Source organism: Mus caroli, unplaced genomic scaffold (genome assembly GCF_978045245.1).
Source record: "Mus caroli unplaced genomic scaffold, Mus_caroli_1 scaffold_14, whole genome shotgun sequence".
NCBI classification, from domain to species: domain Eukaryota; kingdom Metazoa; phylum Chordata; class Mammalia; order Rodentia; family Muridae; genus Mus; species Mus caroli.
Window position 1 is genome coordinate 753,967 of NW_028227269.1, and position 22,487 is coordinate 776,453.

The 22,487-nt window shown below is 43.3% G+C and overlaps 1 protein-coding gene across 13 annotated transcripts in view; it reads left to right on the forward strand.

Moving 5' to 3' along the window:
- Dtnb (dystrobrevin beta) overlaps positions 1-22,487 on the forward strand; it is a 207,155-nt gene that overhangs the window by 122,311 nt on the left and 62,357 nt on the right. For all 13 annotated transcript variants that reach the window (XR_015045156.1, XR_015045155.1, XR_015045158.1 and 10 more), the window contains exon 10: positions 20,737-20,814. Coding sequence is in view for 9 of the 13 variants with exons in the window: in XM_085830168.1 (XP_085686294.1) it covers positions 20,737-20,814 (78 nt within the window). In the remaining 4 variants the exon portion in view is untranslated. The remainder of the gene's footprint in view (positions 1-20,736; positions 20,815-22,487) is intronic.

Sequence of the window (22,487 nt, forward strand, 5' to 3'; positions counted from 1 at the left end):
TTTTGCCTAGAATCTCTGGTTACAGTAGAACTTTTACAGAGGGACTAGTATACCCAGACCATTTATCCAAATTTCAAAAATATGTGATTCTGGGGGTTGGGGATTTAGCTCAGTGGTAGAGGGCTTTCCTAGCAAGTGCAAGGCCTTGGGTTCGGGCCTCAGTTCTGAAAAAAAGAAACAAAAAGACAAAATGAAAAACCAAAAAAAAAAAAAAAAATGAGATCTGTGTGAGCACATAGAGCGTATCCGGAAGGTCGGCACCCTCAGGAAGTACAAGTGAAGAGCCTGGTGTGACATGTCAGTTCATAATTAACTTTAATTGTGCACCATCTGCCTGGTGTCAGGGCAGTGCCTTGTTTATTTACTTCCTTCCTTATCGTATGGAAGGGGTGTGTGAGTGCGTGTGCGTGTGCATGTGCACGAGCGCATGCTATGCCATGCCATGGGGAGGTCAGAAGATAACTTTTGGGAGTTACTTCTCTCCTTTCACCATTTGCGTCCCAGGGCAGGCCATCTCACCAACTAGATAAATGTCTTTTAAAGATGTCTGAAATTGTACTTGAAAGAATAGCATCCTTGTGTTACGTATTCTTTAGCTGTGTGCCTTTGGCATTCTTTGAACTAAATACCAAGGAGCTTAGGGATTTCTTTAAACCTCCTGAGAATTTCTTGATGAACCAGTTTCACGGTTTCTGATCAGTTTCACAATTGTTCCATTGTACTCAGAATAACTATCCTATTTACTTTGAATCTTTGGAAAATAATGTCTCATATTTGGCCTAATATGCAAACTAATTCTGTAACAAGATGTCTTTACCTTTTTTCTTTCTTTCTTTTTTTTTTTTTTTTGGTTTTTTGAGACAGGGTTTCTCTGTATAGCCCTGGCTGTCCTGGAACTCACTTTGTAGACCAGGCTGGCCTCGAACTCAGAAATCCGCCTGCCTCTGCCTCTCAAGTGCTGGGATTAAAGTGCAGCACCACGCCTGGCTATGTCTTTACCTTATCGTCTGTCTTTATCTTGGTGACAAGCTAGGAAATGCACTCATGAAAAATGACATTTACAATGAAGCCAAAGATGACTAGGGATTACTGTGGAGGGCGGGGTGTTCTGGCAAGAAAAGGCATTGGAACCAGAGCCCTGATGCTCCAGAGGGGCTGCCAAAGACTCCTGGGCTGTTGCTGCTCATTGATGGGCATTATCCTGAACTGAAGATCTGTAGCCTTATCAAGTTTTCCGTTAAAAAATTTTAAAGATAAAAAACAAAAGCCCCACTGTCTGTCGTGCTGAGATAAGGAGCAGGACTAGAATAAAAGAGGAGAGGCCAGCTGGAGAAGCACCAGCCGTGCAGCATTCGAGAAGCAGTAGTACTATGGAGGTAGATGCTATGAAGACAGTAGACACCTTAAGTTTAAGGCTGGTAAGAAGGCTCAGTGACCAGAATTCAGATCCCTGGATCCCACATAAAAGCCAGGCTGGCATAGCAGCTGCCTATAATCTCAGCTTCCAGGAGCCATAGAAGGGTGCCCAGGGCAAGGTGGCAAGCTAGAGTCGCTGGAATTGGTGAGTCCTGAGTTCAGCAAGAGACCATTTCTCAACAGGTAAAGAGTGAGCAAGGAAGACACCTGACATCAACTTTGGGGTTCTATAAACACACACATGGGTGTACCCATACACATATGAACACATGAAAACATATACACATATGTACTCAAATAAATACAGTTAGGTAGATATGGTGATTCATACCTTCAACACTAGCACTTTGAGTCTGACAGAACGATTGCTGTGCATTCCAGACTAGCCTGAGCCATAGAGCAAGACTCTGTTACAACAAAACAAAACAAAACAAACAAAACAAAACAAAACAAAACACTAAACTTACCAACATTACAGGACAAGAATAAAATTAAAACTCCAAGGTCTAGGGTCAGTGCTCTCTCAGGTGGGAAATGTGCTTGCCACCAAGCCTGATGACCTGCGTTTGGTTCTCAAAGCCAACAATGTGAAGGAGAGAACTGATATAATGGTGTCTTTTGATGTGTGTGTGTGTGTGTACACATGTGTACATATGTAAGCACAAGTGCACACATGACAAATTAATTAAAAACAAAGAGGCTGAACAGATGGGTCATTGGGTAGGGGCATTTGCTACCAACCTTGACAACTTAAGTTTGGTATTCAGAACACACATGGTGGAAGTTCTCCTTCCAAGTTTCTTCTGACCTTCACTTTGTGTGCCATGCTGTGTCCCCCATCCCCAACAAAATAAAATAAAAATTAACAAAACAAAAAATTGTCCAAGGTTGGTATGGTAGCTCATGTCTGTAATCCTAGCATTTAGAAGGTTAAGACAGGAAAATTGCTTTGAGTTCCAGGACAGTTTGGTTATAGAGTGAGAGTTTGTTATTTAAAAGGTGTGTGTAAGGCTCAGTGGAGAGGTAGAAGCAGAAAGATCCTGAGAGTTCAAGCTCAGCCTGATGTACACAGTGAGTCCCAAGTCAGCCAGGGTTACCTAGTGAGACCCTGTCTTTAAAGTTTCGGAGGAGGAGGAGGGAGAGGAAGAAGTAGGAGTAATAGTAGTAGTAGTTGGTGATAGTGCATGCCTTTAATCCCACCCCAGGAAGCAGAGGCAGGTGGATCTCTGAGTTTGAGGCCAGCCTGGTCTACAGAGCAAGTTCCAGGACAGCCAAAAGACGTCTTGTCTCAAAACAAAACCAAACCAAAGCTGTGTGGGGTGGGAAGTGTTAAAGAGATGGCTTAGCTGATAAAGTGCAAACATGAGGACTTGAGTGTGGATTCTCAGAACCTATAAGAAGCCAGATGCCGTGACCTGTGCCTACCGTCCCCATGCTGGGGCCACAGGCAGATCCCTGAAGCTTACTGGCCACCCAGTCTGACCAAACACTTGAGCTTCAGGTCCAATGAGACCTTCTCTCAAACATTAAACAGTAGAAAATGGTCACTGAAAGACAGTTGCTGTCAACCTCTGACCCACCCCCATGCATGAATACACACACAGAGAAGTACACACACTACATACACAACAAGCACACAAAATCTTATGTTTTTCCGCTATTGCATAACAAGAAATAATAGGTGTAGTGGCATACTTCTGTAATCCCAGCACTTCGGAAGTAAAAGGAGGATCAGAGGTTTCATATAGCCTTAGCCAGCCAAGGCGACATAGGACTCAGTCTCAAAAAATAAACAAGGAAAAATTAAAAACTGTGGTAGGAATTTGGGGTAGGAATTTAAGCTAATGATGAAATAAAGTATATTTGACCATCTCATTGTTTGCATAGTATCAGGATTTGTTCAGGTTCTCAGACTTGAAGGTCAGATGTTGATACTGGGGACTCCCAGTGGTCTAGCGTTTTGCTTATTTAACCTTCACAGCAACCCTGATGCCATGTCTATCACCAGTCTGTTGAGAAGCCAAGTACAGCCTTGGTGAGGCTGAGTGACAGGAACAAAGGCAAGGGTGTTGGGGTTTGTGTCCACAGCCCACCTTCCTCTCAGTCTTCTTTCCATCTCCTGCTTCCTGTTGTGCTAAGAAGCCTTTGGGGCAGAGACAGTCAACAGTTACAGTGTAGTGTAAACCAATGGCAAGTTTCAGAATCCAGAGGGATTGGTTGGACCATAGAAGGCAGCGGTGGAAAGTGACCGAAGGAAAGCGAAGGCCTCAGTTCTCTTTCTTGAAGTTGGTGATAATCAGTCACTCAGTTACCTCAGGATATTCTTTAATGACAATGTATATGAAACAGCTTGTAAGCAATTAGGATTCCATCAGTAACTTAGAACTTTCAAGTCTGTTCTTATATCGCAAAAATGTGTGCTCCAGAAGGCTTTGGAGTGTTCCAGAAGGCTTCGGCTCCCTCTCTGCTGAGCCCTAGGTGTGTAAGTAGTACCTGGAGCACTGGAGCACTTACATGTATTGAAGAATAAATGAATGAATGGCACAGTACATATCTTTTTCTGGTTTTGTTTTCTCCTTAGTCTTAATGTCTCTATTTTCCAAGTCTCAATGGTCATATCCCTACACCTTCCAAAAGCCTCCACTAGATGGCAGCCATAATTCCTATGTCTGTTTAGGGGAGGTTGACACTATCAAGTAAACAAGGTTTCTAGAATCTCAGGGCTTGTATTCAAAACAAAACTAATTAATTAATCTATCCGCACTCTAGCAACTTTTCTTCTAAGTCTCTGAAAAACTTGTCTGTCTTTTGGTCAAAACGTTTTCATCCAACTTGCAGCTCTTGATGTCTTTGATAAACCTACTGCTGTAGTTCAAGCAATTTGTTCATGCTAAGGGTCTAATTATCTAACCACAGAGTCCTTAAACCTGATTTCTCTAATTAGAGGTTACTTAGAGTTTCACTTCAGTTTGTGGCTGTTTATTTCTGACGGAGAGCAAACCAAACTAGGATTGCTTCGTGTCTGTATTATTTTCATATTCTGACAAGAAGTGAAGGGTCATGTCCTTGTACTGCAACTAGGACTCATTGAGTGTGTAACAGAGCTGCCACACTGTAGTCCACAGTGGAAGCCAGCCGATGGGCCACTATCTGGGATTGACCTTCTTATTTTTAAATCATTAAAGATAATTTGGAGGAGGTAGTCTGTGTATACATGTACATGCTTATGAAGGCAAGACGTCAGACCCAGTATGGGTTTGTTGTTGTTGTTGTTTGGTTTTTTGAGACAGGGTTTCTCTGTGTAGCCCTGGCTGTCCTGGGACTTACTTAGTAGACCAGGCTGGCCTCGAACTCAGAAATTCGCCTGCCTCTGCCTCCCCAGTGCTGGGATTAAAGGCGTGTGCCACCACGCCCGGCCAGGTATGTGTTTTTAATTATTTGCTACCTTATTCTTTTTTTAAAAAAAGATTTATTTACTTATGTATTTATTATAAGTACACTGTAGCTGTCTTCAGACACACCAGAAGAGGGCATCAGATCTCATTAAAGATGGTTGTGAGCCACTATGTGGTTTCTGGGATTTGAACTCAGGACCCTAGAAGAGCAATCAGTGTTCTTAACTGCTGAGCCATCTCTCCAGCCCTACCTTATTCTTTTTTATTACATTTTATGTATTTTGTGTGTTCACATGAGAGTAAACTTTGTGAGAGCTGATTGTCTCTGCTGTGTGGGCACTGGCTATCGAACAGGTCGTCAAGCTTGGCAGCAAGTGTCCTCCCCACTGAAGCCTCTCCCCAGCCTTCTACCTTATTTTTTGAGACAAGGTTGTTCACGGAACCTGGAACATGCTAATTTAACCAAAAGCTTTAGGGATCCTCCTGTCTCTCTGCCTCTCAGACATTGCAGCCGTGCACCACTCACCGCTCATGGCTGTTTACATCGATTCAGCAGCTATTGTGCCAACTGAGCCATCTCGTCAGCCCGTAACAATAAGCTGTAATTTATCTTTAGATTAATTTAATTCAAAAAATTAAATGGTATTAAATTATTTATAAAATAAAGATAAGATTTAGTAAAAAGAATAACAAGCCATAGAAAGTAGATCATGTCTGTAATATAAGCACTGTGGAGCCTAAGTCAAGAGGATTGCTCAGTGACTGAAACCATTCTTAGCGAGGTAGGTTATATGAGGCATGCAGACAGGCAGAGGTCAGGCTGATGTTGGCTGTCTTCCTCAGTTGCTCCCCACTCTGTTTCTGCCAAGGCAAGGTCTCTTGTCTCATCCTGGTTGCTTAGCTTGCTAGCTTATTGCAGGGATCCACTGTCTTCACCTTCCAGACACTGGGGTTACTGGTGAACTATCAGATACCCACCCGGTTTTCATGTGAGTCCTGGGCTTTAACTCTAATCCTCATGCTTATATAGCAGATATTTTTCATAACCAGCCATCTCCCTAGCCCATGATTTTCCTGAGCCTCTGATCATACAGTCTTTACTTGTCCAGTACTGGGATTGTAGGCGTAGACACTGTACCTAGTTTATGTAGTGCTGGGGATCAAACCTAGTACCTCATCTATCCTAGGCAAGTACTCAGCAACACAACTGTGTCCCCTGTCTGTCTGTCTGTCTATCTGTCTGCCTGCCTGCCTGCCTGTCTGTCTCTGTCTTTCTCTTTCCCTCCCTCCCTGCCTCCCTCCCTCCCTGCCTCCCTCCCTCCCTGCCTCCCTCCCTGCCTGCCTGCCTGCATCCCTCCCTCCCTCTCCCTCCACCCCTCTCTTTGAGCTCATTGGTCTGCCTGTCTTTTCGTCCATCCCCAGCACTGGGGTTACAGAAGTGCTATCTGTCATGCTCAGCTTTTACATGAGGGGTGGGAGTCAGCACCAAGTTCCTCATGCTTGCAAAGCAAGAACTTTGCCAACTAAGTCATGTCCCCAGTTTTCTCTTTCTCCTCTTCCTCCTTTTTTAATTAGGTTAAAAACACATAAAATTGGGCTAAGGAGATGGCTGAGTGGTTAAGAGACTGGTTGTTCTTCAGAGAACCTGAGTTTAATTCCCAGCACATACATGAAACCTCATGACTGTCTCTCTCAGGGGATCCAAAGCAGTCTTTTGGTCTCTGAGTCCTCTACAACCATAGTACACAGACATACATATAGGCAAACACCCATACACATAAAATAAGATAAAAATATTTTAAAAACACATAAAGTTATCTTAACAAATTTGAAGTATATACATCATAAACATACCATAAAATTTGCTCATTGTGGCAAATTACATTACTTTTACTAAATTTATAACATTTTAACCATCACTACCATCTGGTTGTAGATATTTTCATCATCCAAAGAAGTGTCTATCTTTTTTATAAATTGGCACTCACAGCTCCAGCCCTGTCTTTGTTACTTTTCTATTGCTGCAAAGAGATACCACAATCAAGGAAACTTCTAGAAGAAATAGCTTACTATGGTTTGCAATTCATGAGGATTAGAGACCTTACCATCATGGCAGAAGGCAGACAAAGAAGGAAGAAGGCTGGAGCCTTAGATGGGAGCTCACACCTCATATGTGAACACAGCAGAGAGAGGCAGAGGCTAACTGGGCTGTGAGACTTAAGTGGCACACCTTCTCCAGGAAGGTTACATCTCTTACTCCTTTCTCAACAGTTCCACCATCTGGGAACCAAGCATTCAGACATATGAGTCTATGGTGCCGTTCTCATTCAAACCACCGCAAGCCCCAAGACAACTTCCAGTCTGCAGTAGTTCCTCTTACCCATTAAGGATACATCTAAGTTCCCCAGTGGGTTTGAGAAACTGCAGATTATACTGAAGCACTTGAATGTATGTGTGCCTGTGCATGCATGTGTGTATGTGTGTGTATGTATATGTGAATATACATTTAACATGCATGTTTGTGTGTATACCTAAGGACTAAGAAGATAGCTCAGTGGGTAAAGCACTTGCTGGCAGGCCTGAAAACTGGGATTGGATTCTCAGATCCCATATAAAAACCTCCAGACAGTAGTAGTACTATCTATAGTCCCAGAATACCCTAACCAAGAGACAGGTGGAGACATGGCTGGAAGATTGTGGGCCAGCTAGCTTAATGCATGCTGCAGTGCTCCTCTGCACATAGTCTCCTGAGTTCTAGAGATAAAGCTCAGGCTGCCAAGTTTGTAGGGCCGTGCTTTACCAGCTTTCTCTTCAACCTGGAAAGTTTCTTAAATATTTAAAGCTGGGCGAGGTGGCACACGCCTTTAATCCCAGCACTCAGGAGGCAGAGGCAGGTGGATTTCTGAGTTTGAGGCTAGCCTGGTCTACAAAGTGAGCTCCAGGACAGCCAGGCTACACAGAGAAACCCTGTCTCGGAAGAAAAAAAAAAAAAATTAAAAGAACTGTTCTTTTTTGGGTATTGTTTGGTTTGTCTATCAAAAATTCGAGTCTTGGGCTAGTGAGATGGCTCAGTGGGTAAGAACACAGACTGCTTTACCGAAGGTCCTGGGTTCAAATCCCAGCAACCATATGGTGGCTCACACCACCTGTAATGAGATCTGACACCCTCTTCTGGTGTGTCTGAAGTCAGCTACAGTGTACTTATGTATAATAATAAATAAATCTTTAAAAAAAATTTTGAGTCTTCTAGAAAGGATTGCCCTTAAAAACCTTTGCCTCAAATAATCCTCTCAGTAAAGGTCCAAGGGACTTGAGCTCCCCACAACCCAGAAGACGTTACAAACTGGTGAGAACAGGAAGTAAGAGAAACATGGTGAGAACAGGAAGTAAGAGAAGCATGGTGAGAACAGGAAGTAAGAGAAACATGGTGAGAACAGGAAGTAAGAGAAACACGGTAAGCTCCCTCAGAGAGTCTTAGTTGTCCGGTATAAAATATGTGGATTTGGTACCTTTATTTGTAACAGTAGGAGGTTAAAAATGAAAATGTTACAATTAATTTTGGGGAGGAAAAAAAAACCTGAGAAGTAGCAAAAAACATAAAGGAAATGCAAATCAAACGTCTATAAATTGAAAAAGAACTAGAAATCTCAATGAGAAAAAATAAATTATCAGAGTAGACATCACTGAAAGGTAAGTCTGGAATATTAGAATATAGAATGCTGAGAAAGAGATGAAGACAGAGATGAAATTCTGGCATCCAGGTTAAAGAAAGTCAGTTGAAAATTAGCCTTCCAGAGCATGAAATAAAGATAGAGGCAACAGTGGCAAATCTCAGCAAATCCCAGTGATTGTTTTCAAAGAAAGGCTGGGCACACTGTAGAGTTACTCTGAAGGTCTGTAGTTGTAACCTCAGCTTTAAAGAGGCAAAGAAAAGGATTGTGATGTGGTCAAGTCCATCCTTGACTATGTAGCAAGACCTAATCTTCAAAATAAAAGGAACTGGGAGCTGGCAGGGAGATGACTCAGCAGTTAAGAACAGGGCTGCTCTTGCAGAGGACTGTCCTCCTATACATCACGGTGTGGTCATAGAGTGTTTGAACTTTGGAAATATACATTTGGGAACCAGCAATTTATAGATGATATTTAATGCAGAAGAGAAAACAAAAAGATTAAAACTGGTTACTAGTTTATTACTTTCTTAGATGGCTAATAAGCTTTTTGTAGTTTTTTTCTTAGATGTAATCTGAAGGCAATTTTTAATTTCCAAATATCTGAAACTTTAGTATTTTTGGGTGCTCTCTTTGCACCCAAACTTGGTCAAAGGTAATATTCTATATGATAAGGATTTGTTAATAGAGATGAGCTTTCTTCTCTGGTTGTACTATGTAGACCAGGCTGGTCTTGAACTCACAAAGATCCCCTCCTTCTGCCTCCCAAGTACCACTACACTTGGCTGGAACAATTTTTCTAGATAATTTTTGTGAGTTTAAAAAATATTTTCACCTTGTTAAGGTGAGTCTCTACATTGCCTACTTAAGTAAATCCAGTGTTTACATTTAAACACATGGGTGACTGTAGGAGTGTGTCAGCTGGCATGGTGTTATGGAGGAGGCTGCTGTAAAGTCTCTGTTCAGGACATTAGATACAGAAGATCAGCTTCTATCCAGTCTATGCAGAAACAGAGATGACACCTTGTGGGTAATTGTCACCGACTCAGAGAACCTGTAGTGACAACAAAGGTGCAGATGTCAGGGATGTAAGGACTGGATAAAACTGAGTCTCCATGGACCTTCCACATTTGTGATAGATATGGAAAGAGAGATGGAGAGAAAGAAGACATAGATGAGTGTTAATAAGCTTCTCCTTTTTTATTTTCACGGTAAGCTTTTTATAATCTGTGTGTGTTGTGTGTGTGTGTGTGTGTATGCTCGATTGTGTATGCACACACTGTCATTATTATGCCGAGGTCAGGACAACGTCAGATGTCGGTCCTTGCCTTTCACCATGTTTAACCTAGGGTTTCTGATGTAGTTCAGCACTGCATATGCCAGGCTCAGCGGCTTATGAGCTTCCAGATATTCCCTTTTCTCTACCTCCCATGCCCTGCTAGCAGTACCCTGGTACCACAGACACTTGTGCTACTGCTTCCTTCCAGGTTCTTTATGTGGGTTCTGGGACTGCAGAATCAAATCATCAAGCTTGCACAGTGAACACCTTAGCCACTGAGACTTCTCTCCAGCCTGTGATATGTACGTAGACATATACATATATATTTATACACACACACACATATGTATATATCTGTATGTATATCTCAGGAAATCCCATGACCTCTTTAGGCTTCTGTGGGTATCTACATGCATACACACACAAACACACACACACACACATTAAATAAATAAATAATTTTTAAAAGAAATTATGTTTGACAGATAGTGAGGAGAGAGGTAGGAAGCTCAGTAAGTTTGAAGATAAGAGTTTTGTCTTTGCTGGGCATGGTGGCTCACATTTATAATCACAGTGCTGATGAATCAAAGACAGGCAGGTTCCCAGGGCTTGCTGGACAGCCAGGCTGACAAGTTCTGAGTCAGTGAGAGACCTTTCTCCAAAATCAAGGCAATGGCCTCTTGAAGAGTGAGACTTGAGGTCACCCTTTGGCCACCCTGAGTGCACACACATGCACCACATATATAGGAACACACACAGTTTTCGGGCTAGGGATATGCCTCCATCAGTAAATAACTTGGTGTGCAATGAGTTCAAAGACTTGGGTTTGGTCCCGAGAACCCACATAAAAAAGCCAGACTTCGGGCTGGAGAGATGGCTCAGTGGTTAAGAGCACTGACTGCTCTTCCAGAGGTCCTGAGTTTAAATCCTAGCAACCACATGGTGGCTCACAACCATCTGTAATTAAATCAGACACCCTCTTCTGGGGCGTCTGAAGACAGCTACAGTGTACTTACATATAATAAATAAATTAATTTAAAAAAAAAAAGCCAGACTTGGTAGCATGTACTTGTAATCCTAGCACTGGGGAGGTGAAGCCAGTAACATCCCTGGGGATCACTGGCTTCTTATGACTCCCAGGCCAGTGAGAAGAATAACTTGACTATAAGCCTCAGGTCAGACTTGTAGCTGAGGTAGGCAGTGAAGCAAATCCACGGGAAAAGGTACTGGCAGCACCGCAAATTTACCATTTTTAAAGGGAAAACGTGCCGTAACCGTCCTCTCTCTTCATGCTGCCCTCCTGGAAGTTTGTCTATGGACGGCGGCAGTAAAGACCTTGAGTGTAGCGCTGCTGCGAGATGAACTTTACTCTGGGTCCTGTGGGCAACAATAACATGTGTGTGTGTGTCTGAACTCTGACCTGAACACTTGGCGGGGTGGAGGAGCTCTGAGTATTTGTTGTGTTTTGTGGTGCTAAGAATCAACAGAGCATTTGAACAGATATCAAACTGGCCTTCTTGAAGTAAGTCTGAATTCATGCCTTACCTGTCATCCAGCTTTGACCCTTTGGGTGTAAGGTTAGCTTTTCCATACTCCTTGTGTTCCTGTTAAATCTGCTCTCTAGGCTCTGTAGAAAAGGGCTGTTATGGCATTGATAATGGAAGCATTCCATCTACCGGTCGTGGCAGGGAGGTTGTCACCTTCCAACTTTAGAGTTTTCTAACTCATGAATGCGAAGCATCTTTCCATTTATTTATGTTGTCTCTAACTCTTACTGCATGTTTTATAGTTTTAAGAATGCAAGTCTTACACTTTGGTTATGTTTATCATGGCTATTTTTATTATTTTTATTGTTTTGATGCTATTGTAAATGAATTTGTTTTTCTAGACTTTAGACTTGTTCACTGTTAATATTTGGAAATATAATTGATGTTTTGTTCATTGATCTTGCGTCCTGCAGCTGCCCTGAACTCTGCTCTAGTAGTCCTTTTGTGTGAGTTCTGGAGGGTTTTCTACATGTGAGATCATGCCATCTGAAATGGTTTTACTCCTTCATACTCTTCGTGTCTTATCTAATTGTATGTGCAGCTGTGTGGGTTTGTCTGTCTTTGTTTTTAGATAGGTTCCTACTGTGTATCCCAGGCTGACCTCAAACTCATGGTCCTCCTGCCATGGCCTCCTGAGTTCTGGAATTACAGCTGTGGAGCTCTGTCTTCTGGGGGTGACATGCCTTTATCATCTTGAAATTAGAGCAGATGTGATTGCTTCCTAAGACCTCCCACGAGATGAGGTCTGTTACGTTACCTTCTAGGAGAAGACTGATAACAGCAGACCCTTACCTGAGATTCCAGCCTCTTACCCATCTCACTTCATATAATCAGGCCCCAGCTGCACAACAGTTTTGGGGGTGCTGGAGTATGCTGGGGTCGGGCTTTCGGGGATGCAGTTTCCTAAGAGTTACCCATGCTTTTGCAAGTAATTCCCATAAATTCATGTTTATCTGGACACATGCAGAATTCTTACTTTGGCTATCTGTCTAGGGTGAATAAGTGTTTTCTGTGCATTTCTCATAGAAAAGTCACACAACACTTCTGTGTGACACTGCACCCAGCCTCAGGAATGGTTTAGCTGGCATAGGCTGATTCCAGGGGTTCAGGTGTTCTCGGAAAGTTTTATTTAATCATCATGTCTTCTCCCAGTCAAAGTGGCCTGCCTGATACCCTTCTAGCCCCCTGTTTAGACACTTACCTCATTACAATTCAGTTCAGGTGAGCCCTACACTTCTTGGCATTTTAGAGTTTTAGCTGAGAGGTTGTTTGAAGTCAGAATATTAAGTAGAATCATAAAAATATCAGGTATAAAAGAGACTTATTCATTATTTCATAGATTTGTTATAGTTGCTGAAGTTTAAGGAGGGTCTCTTGTAACTTGAGCTGACCTTTAAACCCGTGTAGGCAGGTATGGCTTTGAGCTTCTTGATCCTTCCTTCTGTTTCCCCTCCTGACTTTAGAGGATTGCAGGTGTGTTCTACCCTGCCCGGCTGAACAGATATTTCTTGAGCTTCTGCCGTGTTACAGGCATGGTTTTAAGTATGCAGTGTGAATAAGATAAATACAGAGGTGAAGCAAGTCCTATGGGCCCTGCTTTCACTAGCCAGCAAGGTGACTCAATGGGTAAAGGTGCTAGCCTCCAAGGCTGGTGATCAATCCCTGGGCCTGGTAGGTGCAAACCAAATCCAGCAAGCTACACCTCCTCCCCATCTATGTGCCGTGGTGTGTGCTAGGGCACACACACTAAAGCCACACAAATAACTATAACAAGGATTCTAAATTCTGGAGTGAAAACAGTCCATAAATAAAACAAAACATTAGCTATATATATTTGCAAATTGTAGTAAGTACTAAGAAAGAACATCTGGATATTAAGAGAGAATGCGTCAGGAACTTCTCATTTAAATGTCATAGTTAGGAAAAGAGTGGTTAGGTTTATAGAGTATATTATCTGTCTGAAGCCTTCACTGAAGCAGGGGTGGTATGCAGTACTGAACTAAGGATGGCAGATCCGAGGGGCAACCAGCCACTCCACACAGACCAGCTGGCCAAGCCCCAGAGCTTCACTGTCCTATCATCTGCTTAGTTCCCGTCTGGAACTGGAACCCAGTTCCTCACACTGTAGTTTTCCACCCCCCCCCTTCCTTTCTGATGCACTACACTGTCCCAGGGGTGTTTGGGTTGGTCTTTTGTTCTTTGCTTTTGTTTTGCTGTGTGTGTGTGTGTGTGTGTGTGTGTGTGTGTGTGTCCGTCCGTGCAGGTGTTCACCTTCTCCTTGTAGAGGCAAGATTTCTCATGTAGCTGGGGCACTGCATACTGAAGCCTAGCTGAGTATTTCTCCTGTCTCCACTCCCATTGTAGGAGTGCTGTGTCAGAGACAGCATCACTGAATCCCATGTTTCAGTGTGGCTTCCTGAGATCAAACTCAAGTCTTTAGTTGAACTTTACACACTGAGATATCTCCTTGGCCATGTGAATCCATTTTAGGGGGGTACTTCTCATGTCAGCATTTATATCAACAGTCATGGTAGCTAGTATTTAACAGTGGATGTCTCTGCTAGGTACTTAGGTTCTTAGTCTGGCATTCATTTCAACTTGCTCTATTTTTATTATAAGTTCTTATATACCTTTTATTATTTTATTTTGCTTTCATTTTATTTTGTTCAGAAAGTTCAGCACCTCTATTTGAGTAGACTAGCATATCAAACATGTAGTGAAAATCGAGGTGTTTGGGAAGCCAAGGCCATACTGTGAGAACTAGTGGTCTGGGGCAGAATGACATTATGATGCAAGCCATGTATGGGAGAATAATGTAGTAGGAAATCAGATGAGCATTAATAGTAATACTACAAGGTTCTCTGGACACCAACACACTATCAAGTAAGACTCAACAAGCCAAGGTGGAGAGCAGAAGTGGGGACTTAGTAACTACTCACCCCGAAATGGGGACTTAGTAACTACTGACCCTGAAACAAGAAGAGGCTCTTGAATGATTATAAGTGTCACAGACATCTTTATCATGTGGTCCTTCTGTCACATGTGCTCTCAAAGCCTGGTCAGCGCCTCTCAATGTTTGGCCCTTTCATGCATCTGCCCTCTGAGGAGCTGTCTTCACACATCAAGGAGCTCTTTATATTAAAGGTATACACAGAAAGCCTGGCTTTACACCTTTGCATCCCCATTAACTTCATCTAGCCACCCCTGCCCCCACGGTCTTGACTAGTACTTGGGAGCAGTTGGCCTGAGGAAGGGGAGGTCCTGGGGTGGAGCAGGTGCTTTTGAGGCTCCTGACGGGGTCAGCTGGGTCACTGATTTGCATTGAGACCTGGCTTCTGATGCAGGTGAGTGTGTTCACTTTTAAGCGCTCACAGCGTGCTCTGTACCCCATGTCGGCGGTATTTGACTGTCTCAGGGCTTCCTGCTATAGGGCTACTTTGTGCTTTATGTTCTATGAGGCAAATTACCCTTTGCTATGATGGTTCTGTTTCCTTGGTAACAGTAGCTGTGTAATGCCAAAGACGTCAGACCTATAGAGAATGAAGCAATATCTGCCTCAAAGGGCAGAAACTTTTCCTTGCCTGTGCATTTTTGCTGCCTGTTGGTAGCTGTGTTTAGTTTTGGCAATATGTTAGAATTCTGGAAGATTAGATATCTAGCAGTTCTCAAAGCTGCTATCAAAGGGCTGCCCACTGTATCTTTCCAATTCAGTAGAATCACTGAAAGTTACAGGGTATTTATGTCTATTTTCAAAATGAATGTGTGTATCACCCGTGTGAACAGGTCAGTGATGACATCACATCATGATGTCACAGCTCTGCGCTGAGGAGCTTGCAGAATGACCACTTATACTTTCTGTCAATTGTGTGTGCATGTGTAGTTTTCATTACTGCTTTGGGGGTTGGGTAGAGGGTATTTTGGCTGGTCTGGAACTCACTTATATAGCCCCAGCTCACCTGGAACTGTTTCTCCTGCTTCTGTCCCCTGAATGGTGGGATTGCAGGTAAGAGCCACCACACTGGACCATATTTTCTTAAATAGGAACGTTGGTATTTCAGTAGTTGTAGTGGCACACACTTTTAATCCTAGCACTGGGGAGACCTAGGTGGGCATATCTTCACGAGTTTAAGGCTAGTCTGGTTTACATAGCAAGTTTCAGGCCAGCCAGGGCTGCACGGGGAGACCCTCTCTCAGGGGGGAAATTTTTGATATTTCTATTTCTACAAAGTAATAATAAACATCCTCTTAAGTTTAATAAAGAAGAAGATGCAAAGGTTTTTGGTTTTTTTACAGATTTGTTTATTGTATATGAATACAATACACCCTCTTCTGGTGTGTCTGAAGACAGCTACAGTGTGCTTACATGTGATAAATAAATATTAAAAAAAAAAAAAAAAAGAGGGGCTGGTGAGATGGCTCAGTGGGTAAGAGCACCCGACTGCTTTTCCGAAGGTCCGAAGTTCAAATCCCAGCAACCACATTGGTGGCTCACAACCACCTGTAATGAGATCTGACTCCCTCTTCTGGTGTGTCTGAAGACAGCTACAGTGTACTTACATGTAATAAATAAATAAATCTTTAAAAAGAAAGAAAGAAAATCACCCTTCTGATTAGCAAATTATTTTCTCTCTTCTACCTGTATCGACTGCTTTTATCTGTTCATTTTAGGGGTGGGGTATCTTATCGGCAAAAGGGAAACTTTATTTTTTATGGTATGAGTATGGCTGTTTTGCTTGTGTGTGTGTGTATGTGTGTGTCTGTGTACCATGTGCATGCCTGGTGCCTGCAGATGCCAGAAAATCCTTAGCGTAACCTCAAGAATATTATAGCCCTAGCCAAGCATGTCGATCTCTGTGAATTTGAAACCAGCCTTAACTACATAGTGTTTCAGGACTCCCAGGCTACAAAGAGACTCTGTCTCAAAATAGATAAATCCATAAATAAAAACATTACAGCACTGGAGTTACAGGCAACTATAAGCCACCATGTGGGTGTTGGAAATCAAACCTGTGTCTTTCAAAAGAGCAACCAGGACTCGGAACCATGGCGTCTCTCCAGGCCCCAAAAGGCGTTTCTCAGAGGGCTTCAGTGCTGTTGGCTTTCCTAGTGGCCTGCAGCTCTGGTGGCAACTCCATTCTGAGGACCGTCTTGAGATTTGCAGGTGCTAATTTCATTGGTGAGGAAAGCCAGGATTTTTCATTAGTACGAGGTAGAAATCTAGAGATGATGTCAATTTCGGGACAGGGTATAAGACGTTTCTAGAATACAGTGTAACTATGAGTGTTTGGCTTTCCACATTAGAGACTTCTCGTGTGTGGAAAGGTAATAAATAGTTGGTTATGATATCTGCCAAAAGATATGAAGACTTGAGTGGTCTCAGATCAAACAAAATGCTACAGATCATGACATTTTTGTCACATGTACCCATGTTCAAGAAATTAATTCTTCTCCTGTGTTTATTTCCTCTGAGAAAATGGATGCAGTGGTTTCCTTAACTGAACTGAAGCAAAGCAGATAACTGCATTTAATTCTGAAAGCAACATGGAAGCCATTTTAGAAGTAGGTGAAACCCTTAGCGTGTGAACAGTTGCCTCGGACTTGGTTACTCCATAGGAATTTTCTCCTTGTTTTAAGCAGAACAATTGATTTTAAAAAGACCCAGAGGCAAAAGTATAAATTTAGGACTAAAAGTAAGCCAATCTGTCCAATCTGTTCCATCATTAGTCAACCTAAAGCAGTTGATTAATTGATTATAACTCAGTGCAACCATTAGCATTAACAGGCTTGAAGGGTTAGATGTTTGTATGGAGACAGGAAGCCAGAAGAACAGCTTAGAATTGGAATTTAGCCTGGCAAGCCCTATTTCTGTTAACAAGCAGAGTCAAGCCAAGCACTGTGGCTCAGGCCTTTTATCACAGAATTTGGAAGGAGGAAGCTGGGAACTAACTTAAACTATTCGCTGAGACCCTGCCTTAAATAAATAAATAAGTAAATAAATAAAAGAAATTGAATCTGCCCCAAGTCTGTTCCTTACAATTCACTTTCCATTTTGCATTTCCTCCTTTAAATGGTGTCTTAGTCAGGGTTTCTATTCCTGCACAAACATCATGACCAAGAAGCAGGTTGGTGAGGAAAGGGTTTATTCCGCTTACACTTTCATACTGCTGTTTATCACCAAGGAAGTCAGGACTGGAACTCAGGCAGGTCAGGAAGCAGGAGCTGATGCAGAGGCCATGGAGGGATGCTCTTTACTGGCTTGCTAACCCTGGCTTGCTCAGCCTGCTCTCTTATAGAACCCAAGACTACCAGCCCAGAGATGCCCCCACCCACAAGGGGCCTTTCCCCCTTGATCACTAATTGAGAAAATGCCTTACAGTTGGATCTCATGGAGGCATTTCCTCAACTGAAGCTCCTTTCTCTGTGATAACTCTATCCTGTGTCAAGGTGACACCCAAAACCAGCCAGTACAATTGACCCCTTGCCAACTTGACACACAAACACATCACTAGTAAGCCTCAACCCTTAGTTCTTATTCATCCCTAGGATCTTAAATAACTTTAAAAGTCCCACAGTCTTTACATATTAAAAGTTCAATCCTTTAAAAATATCCAATATCTTTTAAAACCCAAAGTCCTTTTACAATTAAAAGTCTCTTAACTGTGGGATCCACTAAAATATTTTCTTCCTTCAAGAGGGAAAAATATCAGGGCACAGTCACAATCAGAAGCAAAAATTAAATTCCAACTGTCCAATGTCTGGGATCCAACTCACGATCTTGTGGGCTCCTCCAAGGGCTTGGGTCACTTCTCCAGCCATGCCCTTTGTAGCACATACCTTGTCCTCTAGGCTCCAGCTGCCTGTACTCCACTGCTGCTGCTGTTCTTGGTGGCATCTCCAAAATGCTGCTGTCTTCCACTGTAACTTGGCTTCACCAATAGCCTCTCATAGGCTCTCTTCATGGTGCCAAGTCTCTACTCCTTTGCATGACCCCTTCAGTCCTGGGCCATCAATTGCAACTGAGGCTGCACCTTCACCAATGGCCTTCCGTGGCCTCTCACAGTGCGGAGCCTCAGCTGCTCTGTGTGACCCCTTCATACCTTCAAAACCAGTACCACCTGGGTGACCCTTACATATTACCAAGTCCACCCACAGCACAAGGTACAAATTTGGCTATCTCTGAAACACAGCCTCTGTGCTCTCAGAAAGCACTTCCCAGAAGATGTCACCTCAATGATGCTGGTCTCTTCTTAATCACTGCTAATTTCTTAGCTCCAGTTAACCAGCATCAATAGTCCCAGTAAGGAAAAGTTTTCACTTTAGTAGTTCTGATATCTTGTTAATCACAGCTGATTCTTCAGCCCCAGCTAACCAGAACCACAGAATCTTCACAACCCAAAATAGCAAGAAGAGTCTTTAATTTTCCCTCTGAAATTTCACAAGCCAGGCCTCCATCTTCTGCACTGTTCTCAACACTATCTTCCAAGCTCCTACACAACATCTGACAGAGCACTTAACACCGATCTTCTAGCCCAAAGTTCCAAAGTCCTTCCACAGTCCTCCCCAAAACATGGTCAGGTTGTCACAGGAATACCCCACTCTGCTGGTACCAATTTGTCTTAGTCACGGTTTCTATTCCTACACAAACATCATGACCAGGAATTAAGTTGGGGAGGAAAAGATTTATTCAGCTTACATTTCCATACTGCTGTTCATCACCAAAGGATGCAGGACTGGAACTCAAGCAGATCAGAAAGCAGGAGCTGATGCAGAGGCCATGGAGGGATGTTTTTTACTGTGGAAAGCTGCTCCCACATTCGCCATTACAAGATGGCACATGAGCTGGGTGTTTGAACAAGTAAAAAGGCTTACTGCACATGTCTCTGGATAGTCCCTGTCCGCGAGGACATACATCCGTTAAGTACGTTATCTGGTCCGTTTGGAAATGGCCCTGTGAGGATGCGCCACGTCAGAGGCGGGACAAAAATTCTATATAAGGCACAGGGCTGGGTTCCTCAGAGTCTTCGCATCCGTGTGTAAGCTTATGCTCTCCCTCTCAAGATGCATTAAAGCTTGGCTGCAGAAGGATCCTACTTGTGTGCCGTGTCGTTCTTGCTGGTCGAGTCGGACGCGCCGCGCGCAAGATTTTACTGGCTTGCTTCCCCTTGCTTGCTTAGCCTGCTCTCTTATAGAACCAGGACTACCAGCCCAGAGATGGCACCGCCCACAAGGGGACCTCCCCCTTGATTACTAACTGAGAAAATGCCTTGCAGCTGAATCTCGTGGAGGCACTTCCCCAGCTGAAGCTCTTTTCTCTGTAATAACTCCAGCCTGTGTCAAGTTGACACATAAAACCAGCCAGTACAAATGGGAAATATTTTTTCTTAAGGTTCCCTACTCAGAAATGGAATTAGTTTGAAGAGAGAGTAGGGGTGCATGGGTAAATGGAGAGAGAAATCTTTCTTTTTCCCTGGACCCTCTGGGTCTCCCTTAACTAATTCCCCAGAGCGTTCTCATGAATGTACGGTGCAGCCTGCAAAACAGGCCGCATCCCCAGGCAGTAACTTCTTCAAACCATTCTGCAGCATTCACTCTCCGCGGCAAGGAGGACCCAGCAGCTACGAAAGCGCTTCTTACTGGAGCTTGGACAACTTATCAGTGGCTGCACTACTCCAGACAGTGCCACCCTCTCCCCAACAGCCATTAACTGCCAGTAATATCTTGAAAAGGAATCTAGTGGGTAGGAGCAGGAGCTCAGATACACACACACACAAATGTAATACTTAAAGGGGGAGTAAAACCAGATTAATCAAAACCAAGTGGTACAAAGCTGGGCTTGGTGGCATATGCCAGCCACTCAGGCTGCTCAGGTAGAAGGAGTTCCATTTTGAGGCCAGCCTGAGCTCCATAATGAGACTGGCTCATAGAACAAGCAAACAAAAAGTCAGGGTGGAATTAAGCTCATTGGTAAAGCACTTGCCTGGGATGTACAAAGCACTGGGTTCAGTTCCCAGGACACCACCATCAAAAGAATAGTCAGAGTAGGCAAGTTAATAATGTGTATTCTTTTATACTAAACTATAAAGCAGTAGCAAAGTTCCATCTCAAAATAGGCTTTTCTTTGTGTGTGTGGGGTGGGTGGGTGCGGGGGGGGGGGGTGTATAAGGGGGTACACTATTCACCATGGCCCAGGCTGACCTGAAACTTGGCTTTTTGAGTCCTGGAACTCCGGGGTATGCCAGTACACCCTAGAGTAATGTTTTTATAATCTGTTGCCTCCTAATATTCCACTGCTCTGTGGTGCTGTGGCCTTGAAAACTCCATATCTGAGCCCACCACCATCCTGTCCTGCACACAACAGGAACTGTAGCTGGTCCTTTGTCTCCTTCCACTCCTGGTAATTACTAATGTAGTGTAAATGTCTTTTCTTTCAGTCCTCCTCGCCCTCTGACCAATATGAATGACACCGTGGTTAGTCACATGTCCTCTGGAGTGCCCACTCCCACCAAGAGGTAGGTATGTCTTGTACCTCAAAGCTGGAAACAGACTCTGAAATTGTGCTCTTGGAAAGCAGGCTTGGGCTGAGAACTCCGCTGGTCAGGAAGGCCAACGCACTCAATCCTGCTGATGGTCTCTTAATATCATTTTCTGTTTTTATTCCTGGGCCCCCTCTGACTCTAATACAGCTGTTGACATTCAGCTCTGACTAGTGGCACAGTGGAAGTGCTGTCATGACAAGCAGCAGTGTCAGAGTAGATTAGGCATATTTGGGATCTTTACTAACATTAAGCACAATTTAATAATCATAAGTTTCAACAATTTTGCATTTGACTTTTTAATATTGAGGATAATTTCTGCTTCTGATCATAGTCTGTAGACTGATAATTAATCTCTTATAAGATATTCTAAGTCATCCTGTATACGGTTCATAAGCACTTAAGTGGAAAGCCTCAAGTCCCTCCGTCTTGGCTTTATAGAGAATTTGCTTTAGGGTCTTTAAAGAATGTAAACTAATTTTTCTCTTGTTCAGAATTCTCATAGGCAGACTTAAAAGAACTATATTGAATGGCATACTTTCTATTTGATTTAAGCTGTTCTATGACCAGAGCAATACAGAAACTCCCTCACGGGCACAACCATTAAAGAATTCTTTCAACAGTCATCACTTGAAAAGGAGAAAAAAAAAATCACAGACATTCCAATTCACCCAGCATGACATCCCATCCATTCTCCCTGGAAAAAAACCAGAACCACTTTGTGCCATATGTGCTGAGCAGTTTGTGTGAATGCAGCTGTAGGAATGGGGTCGTCCTAGTAATAATTTGACTCCGTATATGATCCTGAAGGCAGCAGTGGTTGCTCCCATTGGCTAAAACCTCCCAGAATAGCATTTCCCAAACCTGAAGAAGAGAAGAATCCCCTGGGGCACTTGTTAAAAATACACATTTCAGGGATCATATCAGACTCAATGAGTCAGAATCTCCAAGAACAGGATAGGGGGAGGCTGTGTGTTTAACAAGTTCTCCGGGTGGTTTTTGTCATCAAACCAGTTTGGGGAATAACCTTAGCAGGAAGCAGGGGAGCTGGCTGCCAAGCTCCCTTAGCAAGGGGACATAGAGACTGAATAAATCATTGGCGTGGTGAGACAGCTCTGTCTGTGTGGAGACCCAGGACCTGGACCAGGTAAGACACTGCCTGCTGCCTCCTGAGGGCACTTCTAGCAGGGAGCAGAGCCAAGCAGGAAGTGGTGTAGGCGAGGCACATGAGTTTGGATCTGGCTCTCACCTGACCTTAGATGTGTTTCTTCAGTTCTTTAATCTCTGGGGCCGATGATGACATCCACCTTATGAGGTTTACACGAGGACTTAATAAACTGCCTATATTATTTTAGAGGTAACTGGAGTAAGAGACCCAGTGAGAAAGACAGAGAATGGGCTATGAATTATGTCCCCAAGGACCTAGAACAGCACAGCCGCCTGCCCTATCCTCAACTATATATATATATATAAAGTCATAACGTTTCAATCTTATACTTCCCATTGAGAATATTCTTAGTTCAAAACTAGAAGACAGGGCAGGTTATTAAAGAAGTGAGCTTGGGGGCTGGTGAGATGGCTCAGTGGGTAAGAGCACCGGACTGCTCTTCCGAAGGTCCAGAGTTCAAATCCCAGCAACCACATGGTGG